The 19,923-nt window shown below is 34.3% G+C and overlaps 4 protein-coding genes across 5 annotated transcripts; 2 read left to right on the forward strand and 2 right to left on the reverse strand.

The window, feature by feature from the left end:
- Window positions 1-5,225: 5,225 nt before the first annotated feature.
- On the forward strand, window positions 5,226-6,405 carry LOC142526723 (uncharacterized). Its single transcript, XM_075631277.1, has one exon. The coding sequence runs from the start codon at window positions 5,335-5,337 to the stop codon at window positions 6,391-6,393; it is 1,059 nt and encodes a 352-aa protein (XP_075487392.1). The 5' UTR covers window positions 5,226-5,334; the 3' UTR covers window positions 6,394-6,405.
- Window positions 6,406-8,484: 2,079 nt separating this feature from the next.
- Window positions 8,485-12,465, reverse strand: LOC142527321 (pentatricopeptide repeat-containing protein At5g39710). 2 transcript variants are annotated; one of them, XR_012815446.1, is made up of 2 exons: window positions 9,804-12,465; window positions 8,485-8,849 (listed from the first exon to the last, which is right to left on the reverse strand). XR_012815446.1 is itself a non-coding variant. In XM_075632093.1 (1 exon), the coding sequence occupies exon 1, from the start codon at window positions 12,442-12,444 to the stop codon at window positions 10,126-10,128; it is 2,319 nt and encodes a 772-aa protein (XP_075488208.1). In that variant the 5' UTR covers window positions 12,445-12,465; the 3' UTR covers window positions 9,529-10,125. The 2 variants fall into 2 exon arrangements, 1 of the variants encoding a protein (XP_075488208.1); XM_075632093.1 differs by lacking the exon at window positions 8,485-8,849 and having other exon boundaries at window positions 9,529-12,465.
- Window positions 12,466-13,051: 586 nt separating this feature from the next.
- LOC142526691 (uncharacterized) lies at window positions 13,052-14,631 on the reverse strand. Its single transcript, XM_075631235.1, has 3 exons — window positions 14,361-14,631; window positions 13,832-14,233; window positions 13,052-13,699 (listed from the first exon to the last, which is right to left on the reverse strand). Exons 1-3 carry the CDS (start codon window positions 14,535-14,537, stop codon window positions 13,643-13,645), a joined length of 636 nt encoding a protein of 211 aa, XP_075487350.1. The 5' UTR covers window positions 14,538-14,631; the 3' UTR covers window positions 13,052-13,642.
- A 398-nt stretch (window positions 14,632-15,029) lies between these two features.
- Window positions 15,030-19,019, forward strand: LOC142527557 (uncharacterized). The gene is made up of 8 exons (XM_075632396.1): window positions 15,030-15,335; window positions 15,406-15,666; window positions 15,956-16,239; window positions 16,477-16,605; window positions 17,107-17,229; window positions 17,860-17,967; window positions 18,403-18,581; window positions 18,668-19,019. Exons 1-8 carry the CDS (start codon window positions 15,188-15,190, stop codon window positions 18,789-18,791), a joined length of 1,356 nt encoding a protein of 451 aa, XP_075488511.1. The 5' UTR covers window positions 15,030-15,187; the 3' UTR covers window positions 18,792-19,019.
- Window positions 19,020-19,923: the final 904 nt, after the last annotated feature.

The raw sequence follows: 19,923 nt of genomic DNA on the forward strand, positions 1-19,923 counted from the left end.
CCAGCGCACCCTGCACATGCCTCTCGCTGTTCTCGGGTGAGAGTCCTAGAAAGCTAGGACTCCTTCCCCAGCCCTAGACATGAGTCCTAACATGGCTAGGACTCTACCCTTGACCCCTCACAGACCCTGGCTAAGCCCTGACCCAAGCCAAGACTCACCCAGCCCCTTAAACAAGAAACCCGATCACCCCAAGTCCCATGACAGAAACCGAGTTCAGTTTGGTTTGCTTGTGGTGCAGCGTGTATGGTGACGTCTTAGAACTCTTATGGTCATGAAGAAACATCTCTTGTTCATATCCTAACATCATGGCAGCCCCTTGATATTTTTATCACATTATTTATGAAGAATTTATTAAGGGAAAAAATGAGATAATTATTAATCATATTTTTGTTCACGATTTTGTGCATCAAGTTTTGTGTGAATTATTTATATCCCTCAAGTTTGAAATTGCGTCCGGCAAGTGTCCCGGACGTTACTTGAGGCGTTTAAAACCTAATGGAAAATCACATGTGGATCAAATTTTGTCCACTAGATAAAAATTCTACGATTTCGGCCTTTGTCCTGTTAGTTCAACAAAGATCAATTCTAGATTATCTTTAAATTTTCGAATCCAGACAAATTGAAAATACTTGTGAAGATCATTAAAATAGGCATGCATGGGTTAGGTGTAGTAAATATAAACATCTACATTGACCTTTCTAGAAGATCAAAGAAGAATCATGTGAATCTCATAATCTCGTAGTCATTTGTTTGTTTATTTGAGAATATGTATTTCTTATTTTGACGCCATTGTTAACGACATCTAATTGAAAGATGCACACACGTTACATGTGTTATTATTATTTTTAATTTGATCAAATAATACTAAACAATTAACCCGAAATTATTTTCAATCTAGAAGAGTTGTTCGATTTAAAAGGGAAGTTTTGTTCAGATTTTTTTATATATAAAATATGGAGTTATTTGAGGATGTTTTTAGTAGAGTAAGAAAGTAATTATAGAATTAAATATTTTGATGTGCTTTAATATAGTTACTCTAATGGTCTCACACTTAATAATAGATTATAGATAAAAGTGGAATAAATAATAGGGTAGTTTTTAAAAGGCCTATAGTGTGTGTATATATATATAAAGTGATTCGGTGCAAGATGCCTTCTTGACACATTGGAATCGGACAATGGGTAACGTTAGATTTGGATTTGGATCCTCTACTGTGTTGAAAACACAGCACTAAGTGCTGTGCACTTTTTACACGAGATGATCACATGATCATCTCGTTTAATCTGATAACTTTTTAAGTTTGTCTTATATGGCAAGATGTCCACAAGATGATCACTTGATCATCTAGTGTAAAAATTGCACAGCACTAAATGCTGTGTTTTCAACATAGTAGAGGATCCAAATCCGTTAGATTTGGACCCAAAAAAAAAAAAAGACTACTTTGATTGTAGCGTACCAATGAACAAGAATCATGTTTTGCCATTAGCTCGAAAGGATTTTAAGTAAATTCATTCATTTAGGTCTTTAAATCCGAGCTTTTTAAATTTTTGGTAAGTTTTTGTTTTATCAATAAATCGACTTAGGAATATCGAAATTTGTTACCAATTTGATTATTTATTCCTTAGCCAAAATATTATCTTTATTCATGTAAATTTTCTTTTTTTCATTTTGGGAAATTTCTACAGACTTTGATTATTGTGAACCCTTCTGTATTAAAAAAAAAACATGTTTTATATGTAAAGACAGTTTTCAGATTGAATAAAATTATATTGATGTTTTTTTCTCATTATTTTCGTGATTTCCTACTATTGTATGTGAATCCACAAGTTGATCTTTGTCAGGATATGCTTCCGCTACACCACGTCGGTGTGTTCATTGAACATAATTTCTTATAAAAATAGATGTTACTGAAATAATGAAATGCAATTTATCTAAATGTATATAGTACATGCAATATTAAAAACAAGATATACAGTATTTTGAACATGGAAAAGTGAAACATATTTCATTTTCTTTTAACTTACATGTGCGTTGAGTGCAATAATTATCCATACTTGTAGGGCGATTATATAATGTTTGAGTTGTTGTACGGTTTAAAATGTTTGAGTTGTATCGTTATTATCAACTACATATTCTGATAAAAAACAAGCGATCATGCCAACAATTGATATCAGAGTTAATATCACAAGTTTAATTATCACTAGTTACTCTGCACACGCGATGCGTGTGTGTACAATATTTTTTATCATTATCGATGGACTAAAGTGAAATTTTACAAATTATGGAGGGACTAAATTGATATTTGAATGGTTGAAAAAATAATAATAAAAGTGTGTGTTGAAATTTAAAAAAAAACAAAAGTGTAATATTATTATCATATAAGGGTAAAATTGAGAAAAAAAAGTTGATGTCCTCTCTAGGTAGTTATTATCATGTCCTCACACTTAATAATATAGTATAGATATATAACAAATAATATAGAGAAATCGAATCGTATTGCTTGGATTATTTTATGATTTAAAATATTTGAGTTATATCATTATCATCGTACATAAATCTTAAAAAATGGACAAATTTTCGGTAGTACGATAAGGAAATTGTTGGTTAGTATAACTGTACAAGTGAATTCTTTTGACATTATTTTATTGAAAATATTTTTAATTTGCTGTTATATATATACACGATATATTTCCCAAGTCATTGCATGGTTGAGCAAATAAAAGAAATGATTAATTCGGCAATCAATCACGCCACTGCGAATTAAATAAAAAGGTGACGTTCCAAATCATACAGAAAGCAGGTAAAAACTCGTATGAGACGGTCTTACGGGTCGTATTTTGTGAGACAGATATCTTATTTGGGTCATACATAAAAAATATTACTTTTTTATGTTGAGAGTATTATTTTTTTACTGTGAATATCGATAGGGTTGACCCGTCTCACATATAAAAATTCGTGAGATCGTCTCACAAGAGACCTACTCTAAAAATTAAACCAAATCGTAGCACACAATTTAGGTTTGTAATAATAATATTTTAATTACGATAAATTTGGCATACGCTTGCTTAGGCATTTCTTCTAATAACAGTTGCAGCTGTATATGGCTGACCCAATACTTTATTATTAATGTCATCATCTAACCGAAGGTGGGGCGATAGATCATCTTTATCGACTCATAAAATTTTAAATTATGCTTGTGTGTGGTCGCGCACACTTACATATATACGAGATTGGATATACAGTTTTGATATGTAGCATATCTATCGTGAACATTTATGTGAGTATCGATGATGTGACAATAACTATTGGATATGTTGGAATATAGACAAATTACACATCCAATAAGTGAGTGTCACCTTATCAGATGTACGATGAGTGTACAGCATATCAAAACTATATGTGTATATGATTTTGTTTCTGATTTTATTTTATAAAAAATTAATAATTTTAGAGTAGGTCTCTTGTGAGACTGTCTCACGAATCTTTACATGTGAGACGTGTCAACCTTACCGATATTCACAATGAAAAATAATACTCTTAGCATAAAAATTAATACTTTTTCATGGATGACCCAAATAAGAGATCTGTCTCACAAAATACGACATGTGAGACCGTCGTCATAATTTTAATATATCTTATATACAAAACTCGATCACGGCTGTTGAATTGAAAAATAAATTATGGATCTTAGTTAAGAGTTTGAAAAGTGGAAAAAGTAAATGAATATTCAACAATAAAGATTTGGAGAATATAATATATCACATGAATGATCGACATGTTTACTTTGAAATAATTCCAAAACCCTTGAAAAAAATGGGTTAGTCCTCAACGGCGACAATCAGAGTTAATTCAATCAAAATCTCTTTGTTATGAGAGAAGTCTGAAATACCCCTGCTAGCCAATCTTCTTATTTAAATACCATGTTTTTTTTCTATAATAACTAGTATTTTTGCCTACAATTTGTGTGAAATAAGTGAATATTTATGATATAAATTTATATGTTTAATTCTTGCTTTTAACAATTTAAATTAAATATAAATTACAAAAATATGTACATTAAAAAATAAAAATTAAACGATGAATTACATAAAAAAATTATTAATTTTTATTCCTTACTGTAAAATAGGAGAAGAAATTCAAAATTAATGAGGGTATTTTAGGTAAAGCAAAAAATGTTTCACCATCAACACTGAAATTAGTTACTTTGAAAGTCTCTTTCTTGATTAATTATTAATATATTAGAAATCATATGCTCGTGTTGTGTGCTTATATATTTTTTGTTAATGTTTGGTATTTTTTAGTGAGAGAATTTGGAATTTGATATTATTTTTTTCTTTTGTATTTTTTTAATTGTTCCTTATTTTATGGGGGTTCTCTTTTTTTTTAAAAAAAAAAATTTCTTAATTTTTTTCAAGTTATTTGAGATTACTATCTAAAAATATTTATTTAACTAATTAGAAAAATATAATGTTTATTTTTATGAGGAATTATCATTTTTTTTGGGGATAAGTTATCAAATAAATAATTAGTAAATTAATTAAAAATAAGAATGATAATTGAAATTTTGAAGAAGTCATACCGAAATAATTATTTTAAGATATTTTCTCTTTATAACATAAATATAAATTAACAGTAACAGATGTTAAGTGCAAAGTTTGTATACATATTAACATTTAATATAAAATATAATTTTGAGTTTACTACTTTTTATATAAAATTTGATTTTATTGGAGTAAATTTATGTTAATAAAAGAAAAATAACTTTTTTTTATCTAGTACCTTTTTATATAAATTTTTCATCCCAAAATTTTCAAAATCAGAGTTTAGTGTATTAATTTTGGTTTTTTTTTATTATCCTATTTCTTTGGAATGCTTACGTGTTATCAAAAAAATATTGAAGCAAAATCCTAAAATGCTAATATTACATGAAAAAATACTCACCTCAATCGAAAATTTTTGAATTGTCGGATCAAAATAATTGAAAATTAGAAAGTAGTGTAACAAAACCAAAAATTTAAAACTTAATGAACCAAAACAAAAATAAAATAAGTTAGTGTAAATTTTTTTTCCCAAATATAATATAAATAATGACTTTTTAGAAAAGATGGAAAATTAATAAATTGCTAGAGGATTGGTGGAAGTGTCCGTCAAGAAAATTAAATGTGAAGAATGAAAATTCCATATTAGAAAAAAAAATTATATAAGCCCAAATTCAAGTCAAAAAACTGTCCCCCCCTTCCTTTCCCTTTCCTACCCCAGCATTTACATATAAACTCCATTTTGGCTTCAGCAATCAATTCCTGTGCTCTTAATATACACACTGCAACAACAGGTATGGCGATGGAGATGATGAAACCACGGGCAAACATGGACTTCAAATTCGACAGCGCCTCCACTTCACCTTACGTAAGTGCTCCTTCCAGCCCTCAACGTTTCGGCTCTTTTTTTTACAGTGCTCCCGCCAGCCCACGGGTCTACGCCGCCGAAGATGGCGGGGATGTCTCTGTGCCGTTTGACTGGGAAGAAAAGCCCGGGATTCGTAAGAGTAAAGAAGACCAGATCAGCACTGCTGCTTCTTCGAACTATGGCGATGCTGAACAAGATTTGAAGGAGATAGATTTTGAGTTTGATTTCAGTGGGAATCTGGAGAGGCTTTCTCTGTCGGCGGATGAGCTTTTCGATGGAGGCAAGATTAAGCCGTTGAAGCCACCTCCAAGATTTCATTACGAACAAAATCACAAGCCCACCCCGGATTCGCCGAAATCTCCAAAGAAAATGTTCAGACAACCATTCTCTCCACGCCACAGGAAGAAAGATTCAGACCTGGGCCCATTTGCAGCAGCCCTGGAAGAGACACGGAAGCAAAAGTTTCATGAAAGTAATTACACAAGAGGAAGGGAAAGATCCAACAATTCTTCAAATTCGTCACAATCCAGGCATAAAGCGACAAGATCCTTGTCTCCTTTCAGAGTTTCTGATCTGTTATTTGATCCCGAATTCAACCAGGAACCAACAGAAAATCCCTCTTCAGCTTCCACTTTTTCTTCATTTTGGCACAAGAAATGGAAGATCAAAGACCTTTTACTGTTCAGAAGCGCATCAGAAAGCCACGCAACGGATAAAGAACAGATGAGGAAGTTTTCTGTATTGAAGAAAACGGATTCCATCGATGTTAAGAATTCGAGTTTCAGGTCTACAGATAGCAGCAGCGGATCAGTTTCCAGGAGAAGAAGATCAGGCCCTCCAATCTCAGCTCATGAGTTGCATTACACAGTAAATAGAGCTGTTTCAGAGGAAATGAAGAAGAGAACTTTCTTGCCTTACAAACAAGGATTATTGGGTTGTTTAGGATTTCAGCCATCTCTATTCTCATCCGATTCCAAGAAATTTTAGAATAAGCACAATTTTCATCAATAAAAATTGTAAATTTCATGCTCAAAAATCTGCAAATATATTTTCATTACGTAATTCACTTTGTTTAATTGTTAATTTTGTTCGTAAATGCACACGATTGTGTTTTAAATAAAGATATGTTTAAATTAATAATGTTCTGCAGTTCAGCCATTGACGTACACAAAGTTTGATTTTATAATACTAGTTTTCAAAACTTACAATATTTTAATCATGAGTATGTACTCTCGTGAGACGGTCTTACGAATCTTTATCTGTGAGACGGGTCAACCCTACCGATATGCACAATAAAAAGTAATACTATTAGTATAAAAAGTAATATTTTTCATGGATGATCAAAATAAGAGATCCGTCTCACAAAATACGATCGTGAGACCGTCTCACATAAGTTTTTGCATTTAATTTCCCAATTATTTCATTAATTATTTTATAAAACTGTTTATCATATTCTCACCAAACTATATAACATATTTTAAAATAAACTAAAGATATTTCATTTTCACGTATTTATCGGACATTTGATGAAAAAATAGTAAACATATAATATTACTATTTTATTTGTCCCTCTTTTATCATAATTTATATGTACACAGTACCCCGACGAATTGTGATGATTATTATAATCAAATATGAGTAGGTCTCTTGTGATACGGTCTTACGAATCTTTAAATGTGAGACATGTTAACTTTACCCGATATTCACAATAAAAAGTAATACTTTTTCGTGGATGACCCAAATAAGAGATCTGTCTCACAAAATACAATATGTGAGAACGTCTCACACAAGTTTTTGCCATCAAATATTGCCACGAATAGGGGTGGGAAAAATACCGAAATACCGAAATACCGAAAAATCGTACCGAAAAAATACCGAACTTACCAAAAAATCGGTATACTGAAAATTTCGGTACGGTAAATTTTCGGTATCGGTATCGGTACAAAATATTTTTTTCCGGTATTTCGGTATCGGTACAGAAAAAATTGTCGGTATACCGACAAAATTTTCGGTGTCGGTACGGTACCGGTATGAACTTTTTTCATACCTACGATATCGTAGTTTGGTACAATATACCGTATAGTACCCACCCTAGCCACGAACCTCAGATTAAGAAAATCCCAACTGTTCGATAATTTTAGAAAGAAAACACATTTGCATAAAGCACACCAAGTTTTGAATACAAATCAATTTTTTTTTAATTTATAAAAAACGTTGATTATAAAAAAAAGAACTATATTTAACGTATATTCTTTCTTTTTAGAAAAATAAATTTTAGATATTTTAAAACAAAACTTTAAAATGTAGACAGGTGGAGCCAAGAATCTAATGCAATTAACTTTAAGATCATCATAAAAGGCCTTTTTATATATATAAAAGGTAAAATTTAAATGAAACCCTTTGATTTTGCCACCCTTTTGTCTACTCTCTTTTAGTTTATTATTCGAATGCAGCTGTTAAACGAAGGATGCAGAGATTCCATTATTCTAAAATGGTGGATGTAATCATTAAAATCAGGTGTTGGGTTTTCTTGTAAAGTGACATTAATTAACTGAAATATTTATCTATAATCAAATTAAATATCATGGAGGGAAGTTATTTTGAGGGAAATTGAATATCACACATGAGTAGAGACATAATAATTTTATGAATGTTTAACGAGGCTGGGTCAACCCGAAACCGGTCTGGAACTATCCGGTTGAGAAAAAGTTTGGAATCGGTTTCTTGAAACCAAATAGAGATGTTAATTTTCCTCACGGGGAAAACCCGAAATCCGAAAAACAGGAATGAAGATGGGTACGGAGGTTTGGACTTCCCAAACCTTATGACATATATGATCTCCATTCAAATTTAAAAATATGGTATTCTTAATATTAGTTAAAAGTTAGTCTAGGACCTATATAAAATTTCCACAAACGCCATCGTAGAGGAATGCATAAAATATAAAATTACTGATAACATAGGATCGAGATTTTAAGAATTGAGATTTATACTAGAGTTTTACAAGAGAGAGAGAAACGAGCAAAGAGAATTTAAATTAATTGTTTTGCTTGCTACATCAATTAAATGATTGCCAAATAGTCTGATAATCTTTATTCTGAATACTATATTTTTAAAAATACAATAGAAGGCTATTTCAATTCATTTATCATTCAATTGTAAAACATTTTCCAAAACTACAAACAAAATATCTTATGTATGTGTATGACATGTGGCTTGTTCCGCTGGTTATTATTAGGGTGGAGCCCCTGAATGTGGAGGGTGGTGGACCAGACCAGGTTACACTCTGACAGAGAAGAAATAAATGGCAGGCAGTCTCAACCTTATTAAGATCTTGTTTGAAAGAAGGACCCAAATCGGTGTGAACACTTTGACATTGCATGAGCAGCTTAGCTGACACAAAAGTAATCAAAGCACAGCGCCAGTAACAGATTATGTATGTGCTGCATCAAGAAAATGTTTATCAGGCTTACCCACCAAAAAAAAACATTTGTCAGGCAGTCCTACATATTTTATCCAAGGATGAAGACTGCACAGAATAAGATCTCCCCATATATTGAAAGATTCATTTGTTTATAAATGACTCAGAAAACATAAGAAGCCTGCCACAAAGTACTACCCTAACAATTGCCCTAATGATCCAGGTTTTGCAACATTAATATTATCTGCGTGTTGAGATAGAGTAAGACTTTTATGGTAGCATTTTATCATAATGATATACCGCTTAGACATGTTTAACAGGTTGGCCAATCAAATGGTGTCATCATTACATATGGGGAAGGGGAAAGGAAACCGTAGCCGAATTTCTTGAAATGTCAAGTAAAAAAGGCGATACCCAAACGAGACAAGTTTTTATTATTGCTGAGATGTGGATGCACAATGATTACTGATTAACCAACCCTTTTAAAGAACCGGGAATATATTTACCCTTTCTTGGGGCGGGGAGGGGCGTAAATTTGAATTTTCAACAGTAGCGATCACGAGCTTAATTCGAGTTTAGACAAGTTTCACAAGATTCAAATCCTATGGTAAAAGATTCTATGGTAGAAGAGTAAAGAAAGTTCGGTGATTGTCTGTATGAATACAGCCAATAATTGAACACAGTACCATTGGACAATCCACTGATCATCGAACGGGATTAACAATAATTCTTATGCAATGGCAACAGTAATAACCACCGACAGAGTGCAATTACACATACAGAAAGAGAAAGATTGAGGATTCCCTCACAAATAGAGATGGAAAAGTCTCCACATGAGTGTCTCTGGGAGCTCAGTAATGACTAAGAGCTCAATTTACTTATATTTGCCGAGAGAAAAACGTAATCTTTCTCACATAAGAATAACATAATTCCTGATTATAGCAAATGGATTTCGTACTATTTATTTATAACTTACAACAGTAGAACGGTGCAAGCAGACATCCGAGAGTTGAACAGCTACTTAGTGAATCATGAACAGTTTGAGTGCCCTCACCAGCAAGATAGAGCAAACTGATAACTGATATTCTAAAAAACGATATCCATCATCCTTGCAGCATCGTAACATGCTAAATAAAGAATGGCAGATGTCTAATGGACCTATTCCATCTGCCCAATTCATTAGGACACTCATTTCAGAGTTACAGTCCAGAAATTCCACATGTGAAATTTCCGATATACCATGGGTGTTTCACATAGGAGTTCCATGCAAACACTGGTCATAAAAGTTATCCACAAGTTTAAGAACTTCTTACTGCAATGGGAAGAAGCCCACTCTTAGCCATCTCTGTGAGAATGTTAAAAACGGCATCCATGTTACCTTCTTTGAAATTCATCTCAACGAGGAATTTAGTCGGCTCACCATCAGTGATTCTACAGCTTCTCAATAAATCTTGTAGTATTTCACTCAGCTCTTTGTCCATCCCTGCTTTGTGTAGTTCTCTTATTATAGAAATAACAGAAACCACATGGGGAACGAGTCCTTGATGAACCATTTCCCTGTAGAGATTGATTGCTTTCTGCAAGTTCCCATGTCTACAATGACCATGAATTAGAACATTATAAACTGCTTCACTAGGCTTGTGGTTTTTCTGAAGCATTTCTTGAAAAACTCGATCCGCTTCTTTCATCAGACCTTTCATACAGAATCCTTTGATAAGAGCTACCCCACTTTGAAATTCAATATTACTACAACTTTCAATCAAGAAATCGTAAGTCAAGTCATAAGGAACAGATTGCTCATAGAACAACTTGAAGAGAAGCCGCTTGGCTTCCTTGCTGCGAGCCTCTTTGTTTAGCCCGTTTATTAACACACTGTAGGTAACAACATCGGGGAAAAACCCCTTGGAGATCATTTCATCATGGAGACGAATTGCACTACCAATATCATCTTCATGACAAAAAGCATTTATAAGAGTAGTGTATGTACATTTGTCGGGTAGCAGACCGGTTTTCCACATTTCTTGAAATAATTCACAAGCTTCGGTTAATCTCGAGACCCCACAAAGTCCTTGGATCAAAGATGAAAAAGTAATGGCATCTGGTAAGATTCCCTTCTCGATCATCTCCTCTTTCATCTGAAATGCCTTGTACAAATCCGAATTTCGACAAAAACCAGATATGATGGTGCTGTAACTTACAACATCCGGATTTATTCCTTTCACAGTCATTTCTTGGATCAACTGCAAACCATCTTCGATGCTACCGGATACACAATGCCCATTGATCAACGCATTATATGTCACGACAGAAGGTGAAAAGCCCCTACTAATCATTTCACTTAAAAGTCTATAAGCTTCATCCATGAACCCTTGTTGTGAGAAACCATCAATCAAAGTCGTATATGTTTTCTCATTCGGGCTAATTCCCCTGACCCGCATCTGATCAAGAAACTCCATGGCTCGATGCAAGTTTCTTGCTTTACATACACTATTTATCAAAGCAGTATAAGTCACCACATTGGGAGACAACCCATTCCTCACCATCTCCGCATGCAAAAAAAGAGCTTCATGAATATTTCCCTCCTTACAATATCCATTAACAAGAGTGTTATAAGTCACTTCATCAGGAAGCAAACCTTTGCTCCTCATGTCTGCAAAAACCTTACCAGTCTCCTTCATTCTCCCCGCACGACACAACCCATTCAGTATCACATTATACGTAATCACGTTTGGCTCCAAATTTTTCTGCCACATCAAATTCAATAATCTATAGGCCTCGTCGATATTCCCTATTTTACAGTATGCATCCATCAAAGTATTATATGTGACCACATTCGGTAAACAACCCTTCTTCTCCATCTCCTCGAGTAAATCTAACCCTTTATCAATGTGTTTATTAGCACATGTCCCTCTAATCAATATGTTGTAAGTAAAAACATTTGGAGAAATGCCACTTTCCACCATACCACGATACACATTCCCAGCTAACTCTACATGTCCGTGAGCTGAACTACGAATTACTGCCTCTAGAATAGAGTTATATGACAGTACACTAGGCATGAACCCGTGACATTTAGCTAAACTTACAAAATTCAAAGCTCTATCGATCATTTTCAAGCTAGAAAACGCCTTTACCATCAAATCAAACACACCGGAGCTCGAGTTGCACGCCTGGTATGTGTCCTTCAGGCATGAAAACAGTAAATCTCCCTCCAAGTAATCGGGAAAAGCTACAGAAATCTCCTCCGCGAGGGCTTGAGCTTTCTTATAGAGCTTGAAGCGGGTAAGGATGTGAATGGCGAGACAATGACATTGCAGGTCATTGATGAAGAAGGGAAATTTACAAGCCCAATCGATAAATTTTAGTATCACGATTGAGTCGTTCTGCGATTGGATTAGTAAGTAGGAGGCGGACTGAGGAGTAAATTGGGATGTTAAAGGGTCAAGATGGAACAGGTCGTGCCGTTTGAGAAAGGCTATGGCTCTATCGACGAGGAGAGTATCCGGTGGAGAGGAGAAAAGGGAAGGTGGTCGCGATGGTGTTGACGGTGTCGGAGGCGGCGGCGGCCGGAGAGGTAACGTGTGAAGGACTCGCAGTGGAAGTCTACGAAGGGGCATTTCGGGAAAATCCCAGAAATAATCGAATGAGAGCCGTACAATTTTAAGTGCTGATAAATTTATAAATATTGGATTATTTTGAATAATTTTAAAAATAATATTAATCTTTACTCTTAAACAAAAGAAAGCAAAAACTTGTGTGAGACAATCTCATTGATTGTATTTTGTGAAACGAATCTCTTATTTGGGTCATCCATGAAAAAATATTACTTTTTATGCTAAGAATATTATTTTTGTTGTGAATAATCGGTCACGTCTCACAGATAAAGATTCGTGAGACCGTCTCACAAGAGACCTACTCATAAAAAAATAAAATTTAAAAGTCTTTTAGATAAAGCATTAAAAACTTCACCATCCATGTTAATATTAGTTATTTTAAAGATCTTTCCCTAATATTACTAGATAGCAAGTGAATAGCTACAACAAAACCGAACAGATGCATGCAATCTCAAATTTCCCCTTTCCACGATTGAAGCAAAAGTTGATGATTGAAATCTAAAATATAACATAAACCAATGAAGTAGAAGTTATCTTACGACTGAATTTAGATATTTTAGTTTAAGTTTCACCATTTGCATGCGTTAGTAAAATAGATTTTGTGGCTGAATTATTATAAGTTTCGCAATCTCTTGTGATACATATATTACATGAGAAGCCCATTTCATTGGGCAAGATCGTGACATTTAGCAATTTAGAATGTTTACTCAACCGGAAAATCAAAAGCTTACTCAAAGTGAAAAATAACTAAATTAGCAGCTCGAGTTATACATGTAATCTGCAGAGCATGTAAATTTTCGTGGCATTGAAGGTAAATCAATCTTGCACTGAATGCTGGAGTCGACACAACCACATGGCCTGCCTACCTTAATATGCCAATCCACAAAGATCATCCACACCAAAAACACAATGTGAGAACTGATTTTTAAACAAAAACCTACGGTGTAAAGGAGCCCTTCCATCGTCGAACACTGATATTCAGCGTTCAAAACGATCTGTATTAGCAACTGTGTAGCCCTGTTGGTCACCAGGCAGTTGACGAGTGACAACAAAAGATAGGGGAATCGATACACGAAAATTCTGATGTGCTTGGGAAATCACATTGCCAAGTCAAGAATCAAGATCATTCTTATACTCAAAGATCGAATAATGGAGTCTTCATGGTGTATCAGAAGATCCACTCTCCTACTTGATGATGGTATTAGGTAGTATCGGTCAAGACATCGTTCGGATCCTCTTCGTCTGAATCAAATTCGACCTGCAGTAGAATGAAAAAAATCACCAACTTCACTATCTACATTTCAGTCGAAAATTGCAGCAAAAACAATCAAACCACCAAAGTTTCATGACTACCAGATGCATTTGGATTTCAAGAATCATTAAAACTCACATTTTCATCCTTAAACCAGCTTCCATGGCAATCACGCTTCCAGCCAGCAGCCGTGAACTTCAGTTCCTTCTCTCGACGCTCTCTACAATCCAATTGTTGCACCATTCCAACAACTCCTCTCTGAGCAACATAATTACAAGTTTCGGATTCCAAAACCGGGTTTCCACATGTTTTACTGCTTGGACTTACTCCACTAGAATACACCTCAGAAGCAACTTTCTGCACTCGCTCGATCAGGGGTTTGTTAGTACTTTTTGGTCGTTTAACCGAAGCACAGGCGGCGGAATTAGGAGTCGGAGAATCCGACAATGCAATTCTCTTGTTAACCTCTTCTTTCCTAGCTAATTCCCTATCCCTGAACCTCATCGCGGTGGTTCGATGGCAGGAACCTTTCACATGGGTCTGCATCCAGAAATTTACAGAACATTAGGGTTTCCAAATTCCTAATTGGTCGCAAAATGTCTGGTGAATTTAGAATAAACAGAAGTAAATAAACCCAATCAAATCCTGGGAATTTTCGTTATCTTACTGAGAGCATGATCAAGGAGTCGAGAACAGGGTTCTTAGGACAAATTAGACAAGCAAATTTGCCGTTGGAGAGTTTCTTGTAGGAAGACGCATCGATTCCATCTAGCAATAAATCGTCGACTCTTCTCTTCCGGTGTTGGGCTTCTCTAGCCCAGCTATCTCCGCCGAACACGCTCATCCCACAGAATTGGGCGGCGGCGGCGGAGGCGGAGGCGGAGAAGAGTGTTATATTAGTATATTAAAGTTCAGTACTTGAAACACACACTCACAGTTGATGTCAAAACATAACAAAAAAATTAATTAATTTTTTAAAAATAAATTAATTTTATGTTTTTTTTATAATCTAATCTAATTATCTAAGAGAGGGGAATTGAACTTGAGTTTTTACTATAGGGATGAGATCAGTTACGCCTAAATTTATGTTTTTTTAAAGGGTAATATTGTTATTTTACAGAAAAGAAATTTGTGTGAGATGGTCTCATATGTTGTATTTTGTGATATAGATATTTTATTTGAATCATCTATGAAAAAATATTATTTTTTATGTTAAAAATATTAATTTTTTCAGTTAAAATCGGTAGAATTCACCCATATTACACATAAGATTCATGAGAACATCTACCTACTTTGTTTGTTTATACACGAACTAGTTTTTGGAAAATTAAAAAAATGTAATAGAAGATTGCCTGGAAATAAATCGAATATCAGCCCACAATTTCACAAAATTCCGAAATCCAAATATCTTCCCGCACAGTGGACACAACCAACAAACGTTGTATATCACACGGTTGACGCAGTAGCTGCAGATCGGTCGATCGCCGGCGAGGAATGGGTCCACCGAAGGCGGCGCTAACTATATCACAGCAAGCATTCGACGAAATGGTTCGGGAAAACATTGATGACCTCGGTATGGAACCTGCAGAAGCTCTCCAGGACGCCATCCAAACCCTTACCCTCCAAGGCGTCGATCTCAACGGTTAGGACTGGAAATCGGATTTAATTCTATTTTTTCTGTTCATTTATTACATTTTACTCTTTTTATACAGGGGTTGTGACCTGTGCTCCCGGAGAGAGCAATCCAGTGATGGTGTGTTTGGAGAGATTGAAAGAGGAAAAGATATCGGAGCAAATTGTGGTATTGTTGGATGAATTAGCTGGTTTATGCAGAGATAAGGGATCAGGGAATGCGGCCATTGCCAGGAGGAGTGGAGCGCTGGAATTGGTGATTTCTATTTGTATCAAGCTGCGTGATGAAAACGATCCGAGATTGTCTTCTGGATTGAATGCCTTGGCATCATTAATTCATGGTATAATACTTAGTGATACAGTTTTAGTAACTAGAAGTTAAAGTTTAGTTGTAGTTCCTTGAATCTAGTTATACGAGCTCAAATCTGCATGTTTTAAAATCTTAAGTGCTTTACCATATTAGTCGTGTTAACGAGCTTTGAAACTTACCTGAGGCGCCAAATAATTGAAGTATCTTGAAGTTGAACGCACACTAATATGTGATGCCTTAAGATTCAAAGCATATAACGGTGTATTATTACACATATATATGTTTGTTAGCTTGATGTTTATGTACTTTGTAATAAGCAGATCTTCCAAGCTCTGAAATATTCAGGGAGAATGGCGGCCCAACGATTATCGTAGGTATTCTAAGACAGGAAAGAAAAGATACGAGCATCTTGGATAGTTGTTTTTCTGTAGTTGCTGCTGCTGCAAGTGGCAACGAAGTTCTCAAAGAGTCATTCATGGACTTAAAAATTGATGACCTTATAGTCCAGATTATGAAAGAACATAATGGGGAGAGCATTCCAAGCATTTATGATGCAATTCGTGTCATCTTAACATCTGATGACAATCGTGTTGTAGCCTCGCAAGTAAGTGAATCTTGAGACTGTGTTAATGTGTCCAGGACAGGTAGATCTATAATTTTGTGTCGTGGTTGTTGCGTTTGGAAAAGTGGAAGTAGAGTCAAATCATTCACATCTAGACGCAAATAATGTTGATATTAACCCTGGAAGTGGCTTTGATGCCTAATTATTTGATTTTAAATTATTATCCTGTACCTTGCAATTTTTCCAGCCGTTCCAACTAATATAGTGTTATGGCTTTAGGTTTTTGGTTATGCTAGAAAATTTGCGAAGTTGGGAATTGCGAAACTTCTCATGGACTCACTTCGGGAAGGACTCAGTTCACCTAGTCTAATATCTGCTAGCATAGCTTTGAAGGCTGTAGCTGTCAATGTAAGTTCTTTTATGTGAATAAAAGAGATCTTTAGTTGCATCAAATAGTCAGTGACTTGTTTTTCATATTGTGAACCAAAAATTTGGTGGATTAAAGATTGCACGGTTTGTGTTGTTTTTGATCTCTATTTCGCTAAGGTACTCAGAGTTAAAATTCAAGACACTGCACTATATTGTCCTAAGAAGAATTTGTGTTTGTATAAATCTAGACATTCAAATGGCATGGAAATGTGAAAGCATGCTTTCATGATGCAGGATTTCCATGTAGTGTATGCATTCATTTGAGGGGACATGAAAACATGTATGATATTGGGTGATATTGGTCCATCAAAATTTGAAATTTTGAAGGCAAGCGAAAAAATTCACGCTATTTAGTAACTGAACGCTAGTATTCATTCTGCCCTAGGTTGTAATATCAAGCATATGTTTCTTGTATCAAGAAATGCAATGAGAAGGTTCCATAATTGAATTTTTTTAACATAGAGATGTCTATTGTTTCAGGATGAGATTTGCAGGTCGATTGCTTATGATGATGGTATCAATATGATTCTCCGTTGCATTGATGATAGTGGTCTACAGGGCAATAACACTGTAGCAAGAGCTTCCTGCTCTTTGCTGTCTAAGGTGCAATTTTTTATGTTCAGGACTACTGATGCTTTTAGCCTTTCTCTGGGCCAAGTTTAATTTTAATAAACATTGTTTCAGATTAAGAATAAACGAGTTCCTTTCCGTCACTTGAAGGAAATTTTAGCTATTGAAACAGACGCAGTGGTGTTCCTTCTGTTTATTTACATATTTTCCATTTGAGAAAGCAATAACCAATTGATCGGGTGTAGATACACCGCCGTATGCTCTGTCATTTCCTGCCCTTATACTAAGGATTTCTCCTCAGTTGTCTTATTTTCATAAATTTGTTGTCGTTCTTGAAATTTTCACATGGAGAAACTAGAAAGGCATATATGCTGGCACATGGCCATGCACGCACAAGGACCCATTTTGCAATTGATTTTGCACCAACATTTTAGATCCCTTACTGTTTTCAGTGTTCATATTATATTGCTTATACTCCAAATGCATAATGTGAGGTGTACCCCGCTCTGTGAGATTATTTTGTTTAAGGTGTAAAATATGACAATTAATAGTCCACATAGCATATGCCTATTTTCAGATATGGTTCTTAGTTTTCTTAATAAAAATCTATGTTAGCGTGATATGCATTTTTCAGCAAACGACTAACATATTATGTTTGTTTAGCTAGCAGGAAGTGATGAGAATAAGAGTGCTATTGTCGAACAGGGTGGCATGGACAGGCTTATAAACCTTTCATCAAGATTATCTGACGATCCATTGGTGCTTCAAGAGGTGACCATATAATTTGGTGCTAAATTTTTTTGCCGCCAACTTATGAGAATAGATTGTCCAGACTTCTAAAAGCAAGGAGAGGTCAGAAACTGAGCCAATATTTAGCTTCAAACATGAATACCATCATTATATAATATGAAAGTGTCCATACTTCATACTTCAGCAATAAAACAAATCACGCATTTTTGTTGTAACTAGGTGTGAAACTCTAACCTTCATTACATGTTTGCCATTGTATCAAATATACAACCCATGGCAACAACGTAATTCAATTTGTTTAAACCGCAAGCCAGCCACTAGGATTCAATCACTGTAGCAGCAGAACCAGTTGTTGCTTCCCAACATATTGCTTAGCATGTGATTCAATGAGAAATCTGAAAACACGACGTAGATTACCACTTGCTAGGTGCTCATTTTTTGTTTGACTTGGGATAGGTCATGTTAATTATATGTACACTATGCTTAAGATCCCCCGAGAATGCAACTGTTGCAATTGAAGCGGGAGCTGGAGAATTTGCTATCCAATCAATGCAGAGGTTTCCACAATCGGATCAACTGCAAAGGAGCGCTTGTTTCATGATCCGGAATCTGGTGGTTAGAAACCAAGAAAACAGGTGAGAAGGTTTGGTAACCCAACACTTGGTGTACAGTTAGGTTATTTTATTGATTCAAGACTATTAAGTCTCTGTTTAACCTACAGAAAACTCTTGCTTGGTAATGGCATCGAGCAATTAATCAGAAAGGCGAAGGGAAGCCATCGGATCTGCAAAGATGCTGCAACCGACGCACTGAGAGATTTAGGCGTGGATAACTATAATTTGTAATTCATAGTCACACCAACTAGAAACCTTCTTCCTTCTTAAGTTCACGAGCTTGGGACATACAACTATACAAGGTGTCATTTTCCTATGTTTTGGCAAGTTTGTTTTGACAAGAGGAGGCTTGGTCTGCTTTCAATATTTAAAGGTTTTGAAACGTATTTATGGTGTCATACAATGTATAATGATAGAATATATATTTTTTTTAAGAAAATGATGAAATTTTGAATTAAATGTAGTGGTTTTCTGAAAGAATTTAAAAATCAAATAATACTGTTGGTTTTTGTTTATAAAGATGAGAAATTATTCTCAGAAAATATACGCAAATGTCGCCTGTTTAGTTGATCACTGAATGGAAATGTCCCATATGTAATTTAAGTTATAGTTTGGTATAATGGAATAAGAGAGATTAATAAATAATCATTCTTATTTCACGTTTGGTACTTTTTTAGAAAGCCCATGATATTGATAAATAATTTTATACAAGGATAAAATATCTCTTTTATGAGATGTGATAATTTTAATTTAATGATAAAAAACACCACAAATGACTCAATTGTCCTCAATATATAAAAATCCTAAACCCTATCAAATATTTTTATTTATTTTTATATATTATCAAAATAATGGTGTTTTGAACTCGACATAATTATATAAATGCTTCTTATAAATATTTAAAGTTTCCTCTTGTAAAAAGCCCTTGTCTTTCGACCTTAATATAAAATTAAAATCAAATAAATATTTTTATTTATTTTTATATATTATATAATATGATAATTATATAAATGAACTCGAGATAATTATATAAATGATTTTTATAAATCTCAATAAAATTATTATTATCACTCGATTAACATTAAAAATTGATATTTGACTTGACTCACAAAATCAAGGACTCAATTACCATATTTATATAATATATAAAATTAGGTAAAAATAAATAAATCATGCAAGCACTGTCGGCTCATGAACAGATAAGAAATGTGAACTCAACCACAACATTGAAATTATAAAATTTATTATGATGAGGTTAATTTTGTCATTACAATCTAATATATAAATTTAATCACTCTTATTAAAATCATACCAAACATTAATTATAATATTTTACATCTTATTTATCCTTAACTTATCCTTT

Source organism: Primulina tabacum, chromosome 15 (assembly GCF_025594145.1).
Source record: "Primulina tabacum isolate GXHZ01 chromosome 15, ASM2559414v2, whole genome shotgun sequence".
NCBI classification, from domain to species: Eukaryota; Viridiplantae; Streptophyta; class Magnoliopsida; order Lamiales; family Gesneriaceae; genus Primulina; species Primulina tabacum.